This window comes from Daphnia pulicaria, chromosome 5, assembly GCF_021234035.1.
Source record: "Daphnia pulicaria isolate SC F1-1A chromosome 5, SC_F0-13Bv2, whole genome shotgun sequence".
Lineage (NCBI taxonomy): Eukaryota > Metazoa > Arthropoda > Branchiopoda > Diplostraca > Daphniidae > Daphnia > Daphnia pulicaria.
In genome coordinates this window covers 2560519-2580650 of record NC_060917.1, presented here as the reverse complement: position 1 = coordinate 2580650, position 20132 = coordinate 2560519, and the positions used below count along the sequence as shown (strand labels likewise).

The window sequence follows — 20132 nt, the reverse complement described above, 5'->3', positions numbered from 1 at the left end:
AACAGCGGAATCTCGTCAAGTTTATTAGAGTTGCTCAGTCATGGTCTCGTTTTAACAGAACCAAAAAGAACTATACCAATGCTCATTTTTTGGGGGGAACTTTTTTCTTCTTTTTAGTCAGAATGTGTTATTATCCCGAGTCTGATTTTCGATTATTATACCTTGAATTCATCAGTTCAAAGAGAGCGCCATTTGATTGGTGCGCTTTCAACTATTTGCATGGTTTCAAACTTTGAACTGTAATAATTAACTTTCCAGTAAAGCTAATAATGTTCCACTTCCACCTCAGCAACTGATTGATCTTTGATGCAACTAAGATCAGAATTTTCCCATACAATACAGGGATTTTTCCGTACAGGTTTTTTTTTTGCATACTGGAGGAAGTTGCTCTTTTTCCCTAATAGATGGCTTGGTGATTTTTAATCGCACTGTTGCTCGTTTTACTCGCTAGATGGCATTTATGATTAGAGCAAAAGTAAATAAGACTTTGTCGTGACTGTGTTCGAATTTGTTTGTTTGAGTCCACCTTGAGTTCTGAAAGTGAATAGACGTGTCAAAAAGTGCTTAAAAATCCACTCCCCCTTCTCTCTACAAGTTTCCACTTCCCCACGCCTGCACAGACAAGGAAAGAGCCCGGCACTAGGCCGATCCCGCCCGATCCTCCCCCTCTCTATAGCCATGGGCCCCCACGTGAACAACACGCTACCGCCGATCTTCATGAAAAGAGATGAGAACACCACCTTCAAGAACATGAAATCTGATCAAATCTCGTTAATCATAATTCCGAAGCATAATTATAATACAAAATTTTCCAACTATTATGTAGTTGTGCTTTTTAGTGTTGTTTTGTTGTTTTGAGTGAATGTCTTCACTCACAATAAGATTTGTCACTTAATCAATTCTTTTAATATCAGAAATTAAGCTATGTCATCTGTATCCGACCCAGAAAGTGATGTGTTCGTGGTCGAACAAATCCTGTATAAAGGGTAATATTTTGTTGTAATGTGCTTGAGTATTGTTTGTAATAAAATTTTTTTTTAGCGTTTATAAAAGGAAGACAATGTATCTTGTCAAATGGATGGGATATGATAACACCGAGAATACTTGGGAGCCTTCGAGCAATATGCATTGCAAGGGGTTAGTCAAGATATTCAATAAATTGTAAGTCAATTTTAATGTTTAACTAGAATTAAAAATTTATTTATCGAACAATTTTTGATAGGTTCAAGCAATTGGGCCTGCGAGTGCAACAGCTCACTGATGCAGATGTGGCCAACCCACAGATCGCAATACCACACACCAACAACCAACTGGATCGAGCTTGGCTGGAAGCCCAGTTATGGAGGATTCATAATGACGGAATCCGCCTTGGAATGGTAAGATTTTAATTTTGTTCACTATTTATACATTTTATTAAAATTTCAAATTTGTAGCGTGTTAGAGAAGAAGATGCTGCAGCTGCATCCGCTGGTCCGCCGATGGGAGATGTGCGCCAAGCGACGGTCGACGGGCCAATGGACGAGCCTCCCGTAGTGGCCGTAACTCCAGCGGCGGCTGTGGCGGAGCCCCCGCTGTCTAACATTCCAGCGGCGGCTGTGGCGGAGCCTCCCGTAGTGGCCGTCAATCCAGCGGCGGCTGTAGCTTAGCCTCCCGTAGTGGCCGTCATTCCAGCGGTGGCTGTGGTGGAGCCTCCGCTGTCTAACATTCCAGCGGCGGATGTGGCGGAGCCTCTTGCAGCGGCCGTCAATCCAGCGGCGGATGTGGCGGAGCCTCTTGCAGCGGCCGTCATTCCAGCGGCGGATGTGGTGAAGCCTCCTGGGAACAGGAAATGCTACCACTGCCACGCTAATGGACATATCAAAAGAGATTGTCCAAAACTCTATCTATTCGGTAACTTGAAATAAAATAAAATTCTATGCTATAGTAATTTTTGTATTGAAAGAAACTGTTTACATTAGTAAAGTTAACATTAACATTGTGCAGTTGGTAGAAAGAAATGACTCGTACAATGACTATCTGTAATTTGAAGGACACTAGAATTCAACAAAAAAATTACCTTTTTTTCCCTTAACCCCTTTTTTGTTGTTTGTTTGTGTTCATTTCTTCCATTGTCATATAACTATTTTTTATAAATTAATTCTAAATTATTATCGTTAGGTTGTAGGCCAAACATTCTTTTTCCGGAGAGTGTTTCAGTTCACAGACGGTAGAGGGCAATTTTTTTACTAAGTATAGTTTGGTTAGACGTCGTGGAGATAGGTCATCTGATTTTCTGTTTGAGATTATCTCTCTTTCATTGTTATATCTTTCCTGTTGTGTTATCGTTCCAGACGTTTGTGAATTGAGTGAAATAATTTCTTCGGCCTGTACAGTCGTATTAAACATGGATGCTAGTGTATCTGGGCCGTCCCATTCATCAATGACTGAATCTGGAACCAAAAGGAAATATGAAGGTAAGATTTCTTTTCCCTTTTTTTATTGTATTTCAAAAGCAAAACCTACGTTTATAATTGGCACATTATTTGCTGTATGAAAGGAGCAGGATTGTCAGGAAGTAGTAGGCTTTTCGGCATGTGATGTTACCATTGTTATTGTTGTGATTGTATTAGTTCTGTTATTGCTGTTGCTCCAGTTGTTTTTTAGCCAGGCAAAGTTTAGTCGGGATTCTTTTGTATTTCTTTTACTCTTAGAGTTTTTCGTGACGTTTGATAGATCTTTAACAGTTGGACGAATCAATTGTAATATAGACGATAGACAATTATATATACATATATCTATATATAGCGAAAAATATGCAGAGTGTAGACAATCTTGCCTGTGTTAAACAGTTATAACGTCGATAAATGATTAAATGTAATAATTAAATTTTGTAATTTTGTATATTTACAGTCCTATCGATAGCTTTATTGTTTTTATTTTATTTACTGAAACATGTTTGAATTTTGTGAATCATTTTTGAAATCGATCCTAACTTCACAAAATTTGCAAATTTTTTTAAAAGGAATGCAATGTACCATTTGCAAAAATTGGGGCCACACGGGCAAAGTTTGCCCCAATTGTGGTGAAGTGAAGAAAATGAAGTTAGAGGGTAGAATGCACTGCTATTTCTGTGGAAAGCACGGACATACGCACCCAGACTGTCCAAAACTACGTCTGTGGCAAATTCAAACGGGTGGCCAGCAAGAAATGGAACATCTGCTGAAGCTCGGTATTAATTCCTCAATTTCAATAAATGTGTAGATCCCTGTTTCAAATATTAATATAACGTTTTTTTTACAGATATTCAAAATGCAACAATACCGTTCAGGGTTGCAGCACCAAAAGATTTCTCTGATTTTATATCTTGCATAGAAGAAGCCTTCAAACATTGTTCGCCACACGCTTGTGGATTATTAATCCGCCCGAAATGGCAGATTGATTGTCCAGACTTGGGTGGTGACTGGCCGAAATCCCCAGTTACTGTTCGGAAACAGAAATTTATAAAGCGTCGTCCTGGGGTCTACACAGCGGATTATGAGAAACCCACACGTAGCAGAGTTGAACTCTTCCAAACAAAAGCCACCCTCGCCGAATTGGATAAAGCTGGAAGTTTCAATATTTCTACCAGAAAAAGTTTTTGGAATTCCGCCTAGACAATGTTCGACAACATAGCCACAAGTAAAAAATATCCAATTTACGTTATTGACAAGGAAGGTACATTTTTTCCACGCAACAGTCAAAATTACTGGTAATTATTTTTTAAAGTCTTGGATTATTTTCTTACATTTTAACAATTTTTCAAACTTTTTTGACAGGCATCTAGCGGCGATAAGAACACTTGAATCACACCATTTCTCCGCGATGCTCAAAAGGTGTTGCCTGGAATTAACACAACTGTTATCATGATCGCCCAAATCATGAGCTATACAGCTTGGTAGGTCAAACCTCGATGTGTTTTTTAATCTTAGGTAGCATCATCCTTAAATTATTTTTGTTATCTAGGCATATGGAGGATATGAATTTCCCCAGTGTGATATACCATCACTTAAAGCAGAAGTGATGGGGTGTACTCTAGGAAATCTAGTAACGCGGGTTTACGTACGTACGTAACTAGTATAGGGCGCGTTTTACGATGAACCGAAAAAGGCTGAACGTAACATGTAGCTATATATATTTCAACAGCGGAATCTCGTCAAGTTTATTAGAGTTGCTCAGTCATGGTCTCGTTTTAACAGAACCAAAAAGAACTATACCAACGCTCATTTTTTTTTTTGGGGGGGGGGGAACTTTTCCCTTCTTGTTATTCAGATTGTGTTACTATCCCGAGGCTGATTTTCGATTATTATACCTTGAATTCATCGGTTCAAAGAGAGCGCCATTTGATTGGTGCGCTTTCAACTATTTTGTCTGGTTTCAAACTTTGAATGTAATCATTATTAACTTTCCGGTAAAGCTAATAATGTTCCACTTCCAACTCAGCAACTGATTGATCACAGATATGGAACTGAGATCAGAATTTCCCCGTACAGGGATTTTTCCTTACAGGTTTTTTTTTAAATATTGGAGCAAGTTTTCCCTAATAGATGGCTTGGTGATTTAATCACATATGTTGCTCGTTTTACTAGCTAGATGGAATTTATGATTTGAACAAAAGTAAACAGACTTGTAACTGTGTTCGAGATTGTTTGTTTTTACCGGTTTTTAGTTTTTACGAGGCAAATTCTACCAGAAATTTGATACGTAAAAACAAGTCCCGTAGTTGTAGACTAATCATGGTTGTTTAGTGTTACATAAATTTTTTGATTCTACTGTTGCTAGGTATATTGTGTCTGACTTTCTGTTGTGTTGTCCGATTATCCTAAGGTGTTTGTTCATAGAAGATCATTGGCATTCCCAATTGACAACATCCTGACTATTTCATATATGTACTAGTACATCTACTAGTACTAAACACAACTTTAGCTACCAGACATCAGCTGCTTTAAGACCCAAAAATTGTCGATGGATGAAACAGGTAAGCATCACATGGTTATTTTAATACCACATCAAACACATTTACATGTAGGAGTAGGACTATCTTGACATCATTATGACAAAACACAATGAATAAATTTATAACATTTGACAGGCCCTCTCTAACAGATAAAGGTAGAACTGTACTGCTATACTTGAACTAGCCTACATGTGTAATTGAAACAGTCTGTGGCTATTTTCACAAAAGAAATAAGACAACTGTCAAGATTCTACTATGTGGATTGGATCAGATCATCTGTAAGTAGTGTTTACGTAGAATTTATCATTTTTGCAACATTTTGCAATTGCAAAACGTTCGACCAAGTTCTTTGTTTGTCAACCCGTTGGCTGATACTTCAAATTTCCCTCTGTGAGTTCCTTAGAACCTCTTGATTTGAGGTATTGCTTGGTGTCGCTATAATCTTCTTTTAAAATTAATGACGTCTAAAGCATTGCCCATTCTCGTTTCAGATTAATCCTGCATCGCTATTAAGTATTCGATGGTGGAAAACTGGAAACTGACGAGAGATCAGTGACGATAGTCATACGATGTACGAGATAGTCATCATACAATAATTCTGGCATTATTACGAAAATTTGATCATCCGAGATAGTCAACAGTACCTCTCACTGGCGTGCCGTCCTTTCGTCGCTCCGATTGAGCCTGCACCATGGCCTGATCCAACTACGCGGCCACCAGCATCATTCGACTACCCAACCGACTGCCGGTGAGTCGACGGCAATCTCCCCACTTTTACTAGCTATAGTACCTGGATACTATAGCTCTGCTTTACCTATAGACAGCCATGTGAAATTTCCCCCAAATGACTGGAATGCATGGAGTAAGTATTTGTTTCAAACATTAGTTGTGCTTAGTCATAATATGCTATGTGAGAGGGTTTCCAACAACCCTAGACAGGTTTCAAATTTCAGTCCATCAACCATTTTCAATCCAAGCTGATTCCCACTTGTCATGTTTATCTAATCATAGTATAGCATAGCATAGTAGAATTCTCAGTGTGGTTTTTACTTGATTGGATTTCTCGGGGTTTATGCTACAAAACATTAGTTACTGTTCGTAGATGAAGGAGTTAGAATTTGTTAGTTAAATGCATAGTTATTTTATACAGACAGAAATGGGTTGAAGTTCAAGTTGATGTGGAGATTTCAATATTTCCATGAAGTCTCTATTTTGCATTCGTTATTTATTTTCCTACGCTGTGTTCTCCATGATTTCTTCAATCACTAATACCATTAACAAATCACAGAATCCCGAGAATTTTTTTTTTTTTGGCTTGGTGATACTTTTTCTTCATTTCTTTACTCAAAATCGTTTCCGTTTTTGCTCCAAAAAGACTTTGTCGCTAGATGGCTTTTTATTTTTATTTTAAACCGCACCTTGGTGGTGGCGTTCGCACGCCGCCAACGAATTCGAATGTTATGTTACACTTACGCGTTATTTTGTTCTGAACAGAAGGAAAGGAAGTGAGTTTTCCAGAAATCATCATCGTTCGGCTTTATTTAACGCGAAGCTATTAAAGAAAACTCCAGACGATACAAAGTTTAATCAAAACTCTCAATAAGGAAAAAGTAGAGAAAAGAAAACTTTAGTGTGACAAGATGGAAAACGAAACAATGTTGGGAGGGTCGAAAATCTGGAGATATCACTTCTGAACTAGTGAACAGCCTAAAATTTTCTAAATTGTAAGTTGTGGGACATTTTTTGCATAGAGAATTAAGTAGTAATAGATAAAGTCTTTTTATGCTCTTAGTATTGCTCATTGGCCTGCAAGCAACAAGGCAACATCTGACGATTCTGATCTTGCCATGAATGGAAGAGAACCCTTGGTGCAAAATCATAATTCGGTAATATGATTTAATAAATTAATGGGCTTCCTTGTTTTCTGCTGCCATTTCCCCTTGACTCCTAATTAATCCAGCTGTTAGTTTTGTTTACTCTGTGATGAACTGATAACTAGGATAGGAGGGTTTTAGTTTATTCAAGAAAATTTTGCTGTTCAAAATTGACACTTCTTTCAATTTGCTTCCCATCTGTTTAAGTCTCTGCTGAATTCAAATTTGTGACACTTGTCAAGAGAGTAGTTTCTGCAGCTCAGATAGTATATTAAAATGAAACAAATTTTTATTTACTGTCTTTATTGTTAAACCAAAAATGTTTTAGCTTCACCACTCAATTGAAATTCTTGTTATTTTTATAATACATAGTGAATAATGTTGTAGATGTCCTTCATAAGTGATGGAAATGGTAATGTGTTATTGTTATTGTGATCTAATGAAAATATTAAATTTATTTCAGGTTAACTTTTGAAGAGAAAGTGAGGAGAAAATACTTCAAGGATCTCACTCCTCCAAGAACTATGCAGATTTGTTCCCGGTATCTTCCCCTGATCTTATTAATTTACTGCATTCGTAATTAATCTCTTAATTCTCTTTTCAGGTTTACCCTCGACGCTGTTCGTTAGACTTTATCAATTGGCGGGAAATGACGAGTGGTTGGACGCGCTGAAATTCAAGATTGATAAATTATTTAAATGTTTATAAATTAAAAGTGCATTTCTGGGCTCCCTTCTTCTCTGAGGCCCCGTTTCCCTAACTAAATAACCACTAACCAACGCCCGCCGGTGGTCACTCACCCGCTGTGAAACCAGGAGGAGGGGAGGGCTCTGGTCGAACGGGGACTTGGAAGGCTCATGATCCGACGAAAACTTTTAGAGGGTCATGAGTCTAACCCGGAAGCCTATTATGACTAATCGCTCCCTAGAAAAACTTGCCTCGCACTCTTCTCTCTTCTTCCATTTCCAGGTAATCTCCCTGGATCTACGCCGACACTGCATGTGCGAGTTTTAGCAAGCAATCCGCCACCCAATTTGACAAAAAGTGATAGTTTGTTTTCACGGAAATTGCGTCAGACGGTTAAAAAGTTTCTAGCTCAACAATCTCATGTAGAAATTTGCATCTAGTCTACTGGTGCAAATTGTGATTCTTTAAGCTTCATTAATTTAGGTGATGTGTTAAAACAATTGAAGTAATCCACTTTTTCTGAATATTTTGGTTTTAGATCACTTTTGCTGTTTTTAGATATTTTTGTGATCTATCTTCAAAATATTCTGAAAAAGCGATTAAACGAATTAGTTCAATTTATTGGCTGCTCACAATTTTTTTACATCTCCTAAATAATCAAGCTTAAAGAATCGCAATTTGCACCAGTAGACTAGATGCAAATTTCTACATGAGATTGATGAACTAGAAATTTTTTAACCGTCTTGACGCAATTTCCGTGAAAGCAAACCATCACTTATTGTCAAATTCGGTGGCCGATTGCTTGCTAAAAAGCCTCGCATAAAAAAAATTGTCTCGAACCGGACGCTCTGTTTAATGAATTGTTTATTTTGCAAGTGTTTCAGATTAAAAATAGGTTTTACATATTACAAAGATGGTTTAATTATAGAACAATAATATGTACATATTACAGATATTTGACATTTGTGGGGAAATGTGGTTTTAAGGAATGGATGTTGGTGGAAGTTATAGGGTTTGAGGAATAGATGTGGTTATCTAGGTAGGTATATGGATGTGATAGACAAAGGATTTTTTTCTAACTTGTTAAAACAAAACACGACTTCTTCTAGTTAATGAAAATCAATTGCCCCCTCCCCCCCAATCTCCTCCTCGCTGGTTTCCCAATCGCGAAGGCATGTTTAGTATTTGTTCAACGTAAAAATTCCCCGTATTGCTATTTTTTTTTCATTCTCAACATATAAACGGTTAACTGCATAAACACAAATAACAATTAAAACTGGATGTAACTTTTGTGCACAACACCAGCAGTCCGGCACCAAGGAACAGCAACAGCATAACTCGATACAAAATCTTTCACCAGTCTATAGGCTGCAACAACATGCCATGTTGGACAGCAACATCACTGCTACGTAAACATAAACCTATGACCAAAATGAAATTAATGTTTAATCAATGGAGATTTTGTATAAAATAAAAATCACTTCAAATGGAGTTCACCCCAATTATTCTATGGCAATACTGCTATCTGATAACTATAGTTTAAACAAATATGTACATGAAACTAGATTACTCATTTAAGGTTTCAAAACAAATTCAATTGGAATTTGTAGTGCTCTGCAGCGAAACAAAAACATTCTTCTACAGTATCTGCCTGTCTTGTTAACCAATTACCCTAAAACAATTCATAACTCAATTTACACATGATCGAAGGAAAGAGCTGTTGACATGATGAAATCCCCAAATGTTAAAATTACACAATGTAAGCAATTATAGTAGTCCAAGCATGATACTTCCCAAGTTAGAACTTATAATTTTTATTAAATTACCATTTCAAGGAGTCTTCTTGCAGTTCTACTAGATGTCCACATTTCGGCAACCTCAATGCAGCATGATCCAGCGTCAACTCAGATATGGCTGATCCCAGAAGACTTGAAGCATGGAACTCTCCCACACTCCAGGACAACATCAGCACTTGAAGTGTGTGTGTTTCTGCATGACAAACATACAAATGGTACTGGTAGCAAGTCAGCCTGTAAGAGGAACACCTTTCGCCAGCTGGCTGCAACAAATCACACTGGCACAGCACATTGGACTGCAATGAAGAAGCTCAGACTTCACCATGCTGTTAATAGAAAAATAAAAACTCCATTATTATCAGAAACAAGGTCATCAAATAAATAATGTGTAACCTTAGGGTTACACAACATGATCACTTTTACTGTTGTGAAGTATTTCTACATGTGAGGAAACATACAGCCGGTATGAGCAGCAAGAGACAACATCTTGCTCTTGGGAAACAGCATTTTCAGGCTACATGATCAGATGGTATGCTACATGATCAAATGGTATTGCCAAGTGTAAATTGTAGGCTTGTTATCTGTAAATGCACCACACAAAAAATTTACATTTAATAGCCTTAAATGAATACAAGGAGTTACCATTTTTATGACGAACAATCCCAGGGAAAGTAAGTTGAGTTGACTCATCGTTTTCGACAGACTTGAAGTATGCTGGAAGCATAGAACGCCGTACTACCGATTTATAAGCCAGGAATGTAAAAATGAAGCAATTTATTGATAACCAACTGAATAATTTCGTGAAGAGAGCTGATTACCTTTTCAATTGTGGAAACGAAAATTTTCTTCCAATCAGAATTTCGACGTGGCACTTTTACTCCTTTTACTATACACAGCCATCTTTAAACAAGCGTCAAAACAAAATTAGGCCCCATGGTGGACCTTCCTTTTAACGCCACCTTGCGATAAATAGATGCAACTATCGAAGAATACGCTTGGCTTCTAGGCGACTCGTCTATTTTTGATACTGGATGGGATAATCTTTAGTAAACGATCTTGAATGTGTAACTAGAGCGAACGCATGATAAAATAAACCAATTGGTAACACATTCCAGACGGATCTCTCCATTTGACCAAACCTGACCAAACTATCAGGAGTCCAGGACGAATCATTTACCAAGCTTATCAGCCTCGAAATGCAAATTGACATTTCGAAAGATGCGGCTACAAATTAAAAAAGGGAGACGGATAAAAGACATCGATTGACGAAAATAGAAATCCAAGCCCCGTCTTTGAATTTGGTTCGACTGGTGTAAGGGAAGCTTCATAATAGAAGACAACCACATGAAATTCCACAAATGCACACGCTACAACTCAAACAATTGTTCATGGTAAACTATCGGCTGGACGGCATGATGATGCCAGGACTCAGAAAAGGCATGGTGCGACGTCTTGTTCGTATGCACACGTATCTGTTTAGGTGTGTAACACTTTTGGAACATCTTCAAGGTTTCTGGTGCCAACTTGGCTGCCCTAAACATCTTTTTTTCGCAACGCCAAAAAATTGATTGAAAAACATAATTGACCCCACCTAAAAGAGAAGATTGCGTTTCCAAGTTGTTAAAACAGAAGGTAAAATTTTCCCCTATCAAGACATAAAGTTTAAAATATAAAACAAGTTCAAATGTAAGAGTAATTCCACTTTCCTCACGTAAAAGTTGGCGTTTAATTTTCCCTTCTCTCTTTTTCCGGATCCACCACATCTTGAGTGAAATGGTGGAAGGCAAGTTTACTGTAAAAAAGTCGCACAATTTATTAGCTATTTTCGAAAATCAATCCTTAACTTACAACCGATAACATTCAAGTCGAAATCGCATTTTGATTTAGCTCAGCACCTACGTTAACGTTTTCAGGCGGGGAACTCGGCTGGTGGCCAATGACGCCGGATGCATCCACAGATGTATTTTACATCTCTTAAAAAACTTATAGGATTCAGAAGGTGGAACAAGTCCCGATGATCAACTGTGACTCACTTCTCACTTAATTTATCTTAACAATAAATAAATTTTAAAAAAAAGATATTCATAGCACACAGCAATGCTTATAGGATATCAATTATCAAATAACAAATATCAAATAAATTACCGGTGCTTTCACAAAAATCACAAAATGTGAATAAGGAATCTTTGGAACGCTGTCCAGCAGATTGACTGGAGTTGTGTTCCGTTTTCCTAATGAATTCAAGCGGGGGTCCCTACAATCTCTTGAATGGCACCCAAGAATTATGTCCCAATTAAACAGTTTCGAGAGTTGATTCCTTTCCAATTCAGAATTCACCACTATTCAGTATCTATCATTTTTAGTATGACCGGTGATTCATAAAAATGCGGTATGAATTTTGTAATCAGAAACAATTAAAGTTTCAAACAAGAAGGTAATAACAATTGTAACAACAGATAATTTCAGCGGCGGGTTGACGGACTATTAAGTTAATAGAATCCGTTGAAGAATGGGTAAGTTTGAGGGTAGTAACCAGTGAATCCAGGGTAAGGAGTGACGAATCGGGCAGGAGCGATGGGAGCAACTGGGGCAGTGTAAACGGCGTTGTCGGGCTGGCCGTCCTGGTTCAAGTCAACGCTTTTGTAACGGAAATCGTTGAGGAATTCAGCTGGGTTGTGGGGAAGGACGGCAACTTGACGTTTGCTGCGGGTGGACTTGACCTCAGCGGCGGGAGCAGCGGCAGCCTGGACGAAGGGGTAGGTGAAAGGAGCGCCGTAAGTGTAGGGGAATCCAGCGCGGTAGTTCAGACCGGCGTAGGGGTAGTAGTTGGGCAAAAGAGCGGGGGCTGCGGTGTAGACGGGGACATCGGGTTGGCCGTCCTTGTTCAAGTCAACGCTCTTCGACAACAAGTCATTGGTAAACTGAGGATTGTATGGGGACCATTGGCTGTAATATGGGGCGACCCATTGGGCAGAGGCGCAAGCCAAGAAGATGCTGATGATCTGTTGATTACATTGAATTCAGGTTTATGGTAGAGAATGAAAGTATATTGAAAATAATTAAATAGAGACAAAAGAACTTACCAAGAATTTCATGTTGGGATAATGCTTGTAGAGGACAGACGTTGCAGTGAACAAGTGAAGAGTTTGAAATTGGGGTCTTCTTTTATATCGTTCAAAATTAGCCGTTGGGTAAAAGACTACACCCTTTACTTGAATTGTGAGAAAAAAAACTTCCGCATATTATTTTATTTGCTAATTTCAAGTTCAAACTAAATCCTTTCACTAAAAAATGCTAAATAACCTTGAAATCTCGTTTGACGAGAGTCCATGCGAGCAGTCATCCCGCCCGATGTATCCATGGGAAAAGATACACCTGGTGAATCCCGTTTTCGCTTTTCCCCTTGGCTTATTTAACCACACCCATGTTCTGCAATATTTCACCTTGAAAAAAACAAAAAAAAACAAAAAAAAAACTCGAATTTGAACAACAAAATTCATTTTGTGTGTTCCTGCTGTAAAAGGATTGCTTCTGGACCCATTTTTGTTTTGGACATATCAATGAAGTGTCTGAGGAGTGGAATGGGTGGGATTCGTGAGAAAGAAGGTTCGCCAATGTCAATTTCTCGATTCGTTAGCTACACAACCGTTTCACACCATAAAAGTACTACAAGATACGTTTTTAACTCGAAACCAAACGTCTGTAATCTGAATAACAAAAATCGAAAGGGCCAGCACATCGTTTTCTTGCGAACTATCAGCTGGGACGGTTCAATAAGTTATTGAAGTAAAAGAAATAGTCACCATGTAGAAGGTGAACTAAACTGATTCCTTGTCAAAATAGACTATTTTTTAGTTGTTCAGCTGGCAAAATACATAACTGTGGATTTGATTTTACTTCATGTTGGAGTGATAGTTGATTTGCTTGAAACCAACTGTATAATTAATACTTCCATAGCGATTCGTCTGCAATTTTATTTAAAAAAAAAGAGTGAAAAGGTTTTAACGCAGCCATGTTTCAAATCAAATGTGCTTGAATCTTATGCATACCCGCACTTCTGTTTGCTAGCTATCGCGTTTCGTTCACCTTTATATCCCATCTAACATGTTGAAACAATGCCAAAAACAATGGTGTACTAAAACAGGACGTGCGTCATTGACCTGCGTCTATGATGACGCACTTGCACACCTGCACTGCTTTCAGTCTCCTTCCTTCATATGAGGATTCAACAACAACAAACACTGAGTTGACAGAATTGTCAATTCACAAATTTGGTTTGACTCAGTTTACCTAACGAGGGAAAAGATGGAAAATTAATGCTTTTCACGTTTTTTAATCGGATCACCTAGCTACTGCACTTCCACTTGAAAGTATATCAAATCATAGGTCATCTTAAAAAACAAAAAAAAAATTCGCGTAAGTTCTACCTATTTCAATCATAAATGCCAGCAGTATTCTTAAAAATTTAAAGAAAGTACCAACGATACCGTCACCGTTGCAAGTAGGATGTGGTCCATGATGATGCACGTATCTCGTAATTGAATGGATCGTCACATCCGGAGTAGATGGCGAAAGCCGAAGTATCTGCTCTGTTAGTCGAGGGTTTCTTCCAGAGTTAAGGTATGTTCAGTCTATCTAAATCTAATGCTTATCTACCGAGGAAATAGATGAAAAAGTGGAAATAAAGGTCCATGATCAATAACAGAAGGAATTGTCCTTACCGGAGCGATTAGCCATCGTTGAATTGCTGGATAGTCTCGTTACCATTCAAAGGATATCCTGTGAACACGAGGAACTCGTTCAATCAGAGCCTTCGAATCCTGGTAATACAGCGGAAGCATAAATAACCAATAGCTTATTAAGTGAGGCAAGAGATCTAATACTGTATTGTGCAGATCTGCGAATGATAATAATCACGATTCTCTCTTCAGTCTGCCGTTCTCTTCAATTCGTTCACTTTTCCATTAATACCTACAAAGAAAAGAAGAAAATGAAAATAAGGAATGTTGTTCTAAGTAAAATATACACAATACATGGCAAACAGGCAAAATATGAAAGAAGAATGACGGGAAGTTCATCTTCGTGTAAGCCCAAGGAAGAAATGCTATGAAGCCCAAGAGCATCAACTGGGCCGATTGGCATCCGCTGAAAGAGGATTTTGCATTGGGGAACTCGGAGAGTCCAGTGATCGGGTAGTTAAGCAGATTGTTTCGGGAAAAAGCGCGTAAATGATGACTGCATGAATCCAATGCGAAATCAAGTCATGTAAAAATCACACCGAAAATTCTACTATGCACTTTGGGTTGGGGTGTGCCACTGCTTTCTTCCTTGATATCGACTCCCCCAGAAATACAAGTACGTGCCACAATTATGCCAGTACAGGAGTGAGTGGATCAAGTTCCGTTGGCTGCTGGTTTACTGGTAGCGGATTCTACTCTGGGTTCAGTTTCCACATGTAACTGCCGCATAACATCGTCATCTACTTTTACCAGCCGTACCTTCTCACAACTTTTCCATCCAGTTTTCATTTTATCCTTCTTTGTTTCCATTACTTTGACAAATTTCTTTCTCAAGTATGATGATTATCTGAGTGGATTTGTTCTTGCCTGTAATAATAAAAAACTTTTTTTCTATAAAAAAATAAATAAAAACTAGTTAGTTTATTGTATGTACCTCTGTTAATTTGTGAACAGTATATGGGAGCCACCAGACTCCCAGCTGATATTGTATAACTCTTAACAAATGGCCTTTTCACATTTCATCTTGATCCCAACTGCAAGCAAACTAATGTTTGAAACTGATGGGGTTGCTGATCCTGACCTAGAATTAAGATTGGAATTCTTGTTATTTCAGGCCAACAGTTCAACCACGTATAGGGTGACGAAGTACAAGTGGTTAACACAGACTGGCAAAACAACAGACAAGCTAAATATAAGGTTGTGATCAATTATAAATTGAATTATATGTCGTATAGCTAGCTTAATTAGATATTGTTGGACTGTAACTAAATATAGTTGGAGAAACAAATACCACAGATAAAGACCACTGGCACTAGGTGGTCTTCATCTGTGCACATACACTCGTGCTACCTGGTATCCAAGGCGTTTCATTGTAAATGTAATGTTCGTCACAATATTTAAAAATTTTAAACAAGAGAATACCTGTCACAATCCGTCAAGTTGAACGATCAAACCAATTGGGTACATTTTTCCCAATTTATAGCTGTATCAGTTTTGGACCACCGGATTCAAGCCGCTAATCCTTCACTTTAGTCATCTCATAAAGTCACTTTAAGTGATCTTGCACACCTTTGTACACGAGTGTAACTTACTGCTGTAATAGACCGGAATGAGACATGGCGAACCTAACAGGAAAAACATTTTTAGTTTCAAAAAAGTGAACGAAAAGAAAAGATTACGGCGAAAATTCAGCAATGGGCGAGGGGAGCATTTTCATCGCCATGTGATTTTGTTTAGATATGGCCATAGTAAATAAAGAGGAATAGATATTGAGTTTCACAAGGCAATTCCGCTTTCCGTTTACAAATCTTCAGCGCAGATGGGTGTGGCGCTACAATTTTTTGATAAAAAGTAAGGGTGCTGCACTAACCTAACAATTTTGGCATGCTTCGTAAAGTTTGTTGATGATTGTGAAAAGTGCCGTTGTTAAATTATGTCAAATTCATTCCATCATATTAAAACGTCAATAAGAAAGAGAAGATAAAGAGTTCGTTTTTGGTCGCTGATAACGCTATGGCTGTTGAGAGCTGGGAGTGAATACTGCTTCCACCGCCGTTAACCCATGTTATTTACCTTCACATTAACCACTTGAAACAAATACCATCTTCACAGAAGCCTGTAAAATAAATTATCAGGCAAAAAACTGCGGTCCTTATGAAGCGATTAATGTTTCGTTACTTGTACCAATGCGGTTGGCTACAGCGGCTGGCTTCGTTCAGCTGGGTCAATATACTCATTGGCTAACGCTGAAGTCGGAAACGAGACTCTAGCCATTCCATCAAGGGACGAAAAAACTGAATAATACCAAGAATAGCTTGTAAATCCACGGCAATCTCATAATAATGAGGGTAATGAATCTTTTACCTGATCTCAGATTCTCGGCCGCGTTCATCAGCGTGCGCCAGAAGCTGTCGCTGGACGGATAGGCGTTCAATATATTTGATTCAACAGAAGGGGGTGGGAGCGGCTACGGTTACTTATGGACGGTTCAACTATGGAAGCGAAAGGAACGCTAGCAGGAGTTGGAGCGACAGAAGTGTATGCACTTCGCTATTAATATGAAAGGAAGTTGTTGTTATTGTTGCTGCTGCTGCTGGTCCACTGACTACAGCCGAGGCGTTAAGTTCCAGTTCTGCATCGCGAAGGCGTAGTTCCTGATAACGAACTCGTAGTCTTTCGTATTTCCGTAAATCATGACTACGTATTTTAAGCGAAAAAAAAAAACATTGGAACGACAAGTGATGCTGTAAAGAAACCATGACACTCACTTGATAACGGCTTAGAAGGTTGCGTTAATTGCACTCGAGTCGGTACAGTATAGGATTCAGAACTCGAGAAGGAATTCATAATGTTAAAGGGCCACTTGTTACACCAGACACAAAGTCAGATATGCCACAAGTGCTGGATATTCTAGCAAGTAACAAATTACACAAAGGGTCAAAACTGACATATTCATGTAAGGGGAGGCTATTGGTTGGATGAGTGATAGATAAAGAAGAATATACCAGAGTTTCTGCTTCTTATTGGCTGTAAGTTATTTGGCAAATGGGGAATATCCCAATCCCAGAAATACAAGAAGTGAAGTAATCACTGTGTTTACTTCTGTGGTTGCTGCTAACCACATTTTTCTCCCACTCTAGAATGATGAAGAACTGTTTTCCATGAAAAAAGGATATGTGACTTTCAGTTAAACAAAAATACCTTACAGACAAGCCCCAAACACAAACTTCAGACACTTGCCTCCAAGACATCCTGTTTCTAGGACGATATTTCAATGAAGATGGCAAGCAATGCACCAAGGGGTATGAGGATTTCCAGTCAATATGGATACATATGTTTTAGTCCTTAGATCAGTCACATTGATGGTGGGCTCACCATGTGTTGGAGCAACTTTGAAGTCACTTAAAAAGGAAGACTGCATGATAATTTTAGCTTATTAATCTCTCTCTGGAAATAAACATTTGTCACTTTACTTACCCATCTGGGCTGACGATGGCAGCTGATAAAAATTGGAGATCTTCACTTCCTAGGAAAAGTACAACACTGTAAATGGATAATAATTTTCTTTAGGAGTAACGTTTGGAATAACATTCACTAAGCAGTTATTATCCAATCCATTCTTTTTCGATGGAGAGACAAGAATGAAGACAAAGGAAATTCTCATTTTGATTGAGGGAATAAAAGCAAGAGCACCCCAATGTCGATGTCTTTGGTCTACGGTATCACGAACTTCGCCGTGTGAGACCCCTTATCCAGAAACTGCGACAGGAAGAAAAACTGCCTTTGTCCGCCTATCACATGCTATCACACGTTACAATATTTCACATAGAATCTGAACATCAGCCCAGAGAGGAGTGATTAGCCATCGGCCCATCAGGGTTAAACCACGTAAACTGAACTACCGAAGAGATTAGAGAACAATGAACATTAGAATTTAGAAAGAAAAAAGAAAAGAACACTGGCTTAGGCTACTACAGTACTACACTGTCCAATTTTTGGGAAATGGGAAGCAACTTCGCAGCGATTGCCGGTTGGTGGGATGGTGGCGTAAGTTGCAGTGGCTAGTAAAAAGTTCCGCCAAGCGGGTGTGTTATTAACTAACACATGTTACTCAAACTCAATGTGTCAAAGGAGGGTTCAGAATAACGAAAATAACTTATAGGCTGTACTCACCTTCTTAAAATAAATTAATAGACTTATAATAAATAAAATTCCCTATACATTAAGACTAAGCGAGAGTCGAAGGGTTGTTTGGTTAAGGAACAACACATTTTTTTAGTTTTTGATTTCTGGCTTTCTGCCATAAGCGCCGTGTTGAACGTTTTCTCGGGAGCGGTATTTTATGTGGTGCGAAACTATGGGGTGCGAAATGAACACTTTTTCAAAAAAAAATGTTCAAAAATCGATTACCATATTTGATTTGAAAACAAATTGATAATCGATTTGAATATTGAAATCAAGTTGAAAATAGATTCAAAAATTGAAAATCTTTTGAAAACGATTGCAAAAAGTGAAAATGATTTTAATAAATGTCATTGGAAAACGAAAATGATTTTGAAAACTTAAATTGAATTTGAACAATGAAAATAATTAAAGAAAATGAAAATGATTTTGATAAAACGAAAATGAATTTGAAAAAATAAATGGAAAATGGAAAAATGATTTTGAACAAGTGAAATGAATTTGAAAAATGAAAATGTATTTAAAAAATGTCATTGGAAAACGAAAATTATTTTGAAAACTTGTATTGAATTTGAACAATGAAAATAATTAAAGAACATGAAAATGATTTTGATAAAACGAAAATGAATTTGAAAAAATAAATTGAAAATTGAAAATGATTTTGAACAATTTAAATGAATTTGAAAAATGAAAATGAATTAAAAAATCTATACATTAGATTAAAGTAGTTGAATGAAAAATTACGTGAAATTATTGGTTTTTTCAGCTGATAGCGACGGTGGCGCCGTCCCAACAATAGCGCCACACGAGAAAAACCACCATTAAACGCATGGTGACGTAACGTTTACTTGAAACAACGTAATAGTTAGATGTTTTATTCTCGTCCAAAATGGACGGTTTAAAAGACATTCAAGATTTGCTGTCACAACCTATAATAAGGACCATCGCCGATGCAGCCATGCAATTCCTTCAAGGAATTGCCAACCAAAACCCACAGCAGACTCAAAATGAGAATCCTGGCATGAGTCCCTCCACCCAGAACTTCTTTGGAAATTTCACAGTTTGATTCCCCAAGGGAGGCCACTGGATTTCTGTTACCGGACATGGATCGCAAAGAATATCCAAGACGATAACCAGACGGCCCAGCAATAGGAGATATATCCGATGACGTTGTACACGAATTGCCAGCACAAGATCCACGGGTGACACTTTTCGATCTGGTGTTAGGCATGTCGTACTTTTCACTCTCGTCTTCGTATCGGGTCTTTTTCACCAATTTGGTCTCGGCTCCATAATCCTCATTTACATTAGATGCGCTTGATATAAATAAAAACTTAAATTCTGTTATTATTTTTACAACCATGTATAACTTACCATTCCATTTCGTGCGTATCTAAAACTGGTTATCGTCTTGGATATTCTTTGCGATCCATGTCCGGTAACAGAAATCCAGTGGCCTCCCTTGGGGAATCAAACTGTGAAATTTCCAAAGAAGTTCTGGGTGGAGGGACTCATGCCAGGATTCTCATTTTGAGTCTGCTGTGGGTTTTGGTTGGCAATTCCTTGAAGGAATTGCATGGCTGCATCGGCGATGGTCCTTATTATAGGTTGTGACAGCAATTCTTGAATGTCTTTTAAACCGTCCATTTTGGACGAGAATAAAACATCTAACTATTACGTTGTTTCAAGTAAACGGCGTTTAATGGTGGTTTTTCTCGTGTGGCGCTATTGTTGGGACTATGGGGTACCAAATGATCATTTTTTTTTTTTTTTTTTTTCTAATAATCGATTTACAATTTGAAATTGAAAATCAATTTGAAAAACGCTTTGCAAATTAAAAACGAAGTTAAAAAATTAATCAATGTTGAAACAAAATTCGAAA

At 38.0% G+C, this 20132-nt stretch overlaps 2 protein-coding genes and 3 long non-coding RNA genes across 11 annotated transcripts; 2 read left to right on the top strand and 3 right to left on the bottom strand.

Annotated features, from left to right (window-relative positions):
- Positions 1-4643: 4643 nt before the first annotated feature.
- On the top strand, positions 4644-5728 carry LOC124341585. Of its 2 annotated transcripts, XR_006918503.1 has the most exons (4): positions 4644-4797; positions 4857-4993; positions 5108-5250; positions 5464-5728. It is a non-coding gene; the product is annotated as an uncharacterized LOC124341585 (long non-coding RNA). The 2 variants fall into 2 exon arrangements; XR_006918502.1 differs by having other exon boundaries at positions 4644-4993.
- A 63-nt stretch (positions 5729-5791) lies between these two features.
- On the top strand, positions 5792-7604 carry LOC124341542. Of its 2 annotated transcripts, XR_006918447.1 has the most exons (5): positions 5792-5834; positions 6467-6696; positions 6765-6858; positions 7310-7387; positions 7451-7604. It is a non-coding gene; the product is annotated as an uncharacterized LOC124341542 (long non-coding RNA). The 2 variants fall into 2 exon arrangements; XR_006918446.1 differs by lacking the exon at positions 5792-5834 and having other exon boundaries at positions 5843-6696.
- Positions 7605-8436: 832 nt separating this feature from the next.
- On the bottom strand, positions 8437-10286 carry LOC124341488. 4 transcript variants are annotated; one of them, XR_006918334.1, is made up of 5 exons: positions 10148-10286; positions 9972-10064; positions 9723-9910; positions 9360-9655; positions 8437-8954 (listed from the first exon to the last, which is right to left on the bottom strand). It is a non-coding gene; the product is annotated as an uncharacterized LOC124341488 (long non-coding RNA). The 4 variants fall into 4 exon arrangements; XR_006918335.1 differs by having other exon boundaries at positions 9747-9910; XR_006918336.1 differs by having other exon boundaries at positions 9753-9910.
- A 1428-nt stretch (positions 10287-11714) lies between these two features.
- Positions 11715-12687, bottom strand: LOC124341299. Its single transcript, XM_046794347.1, has 3 exons — positions 12633-12687; positions 12413-12540; positions 11715-12331 (listed from the first exon to the last, which is right to left on the bottom strand). Exons 1-3 carry the CDS (start codon positions 12670-12672, stop codon positions 11819-11821), a joined length of 681 nt encoding a protein of 226 aa, XP_046650303.1. The 5' UTR covers positions 12673-12687; the 3' UTR covers positions 11715-11818.
- Positions 12688-12788: 101 nt separating this feature from the next.
- LOC124341413 lies at positions 12789-19676 on the bottom strand. 2 transcript variants are annotated; one of them, XR_006918234.1, is made up of 14 exons: positions 19625-19676; positions 18995-19566; positions 17546-17594; positions 17270-17483; positions 16837-17204; positions 16433-16765; positions 15491-16362; positions 15360-15418; positions 15003-15149; positions 14627-14935; positions 14363-14564; positions 14213-14300; positions 14051-14149; positions 12789-13981 (listed from the first exon to the last, which is right to left on the bottom strand). XR_006918234.1 is itself a non-coding variant. In XM_046794512.1 (2 exons), exons 1-2 carry the CDS (start codon positions 19630-19632, stop codon positions 19173-19175), a joined length of 402 nt encoding a protein of 133 aa, XP_046650468.1. In that variant the 5' UTR covers positions 19633-19676; the 3' UTR covers positions 18922-19172. The 2 variants fall into 2 exon arrangements, 1 of the variants encoding a protein (XP_046650468.1); XM_046794512.1 differs by lacking the exons at positions 12789-13981; positions 14051-14149; positions 14213-14300; ... (7 more) ...; positions 17270-17483; positions 17546-17594 and having other exon boundaries at positions 18922-19566.
- Positions 19677-20132: the final 456 nt, after the last annotated feature.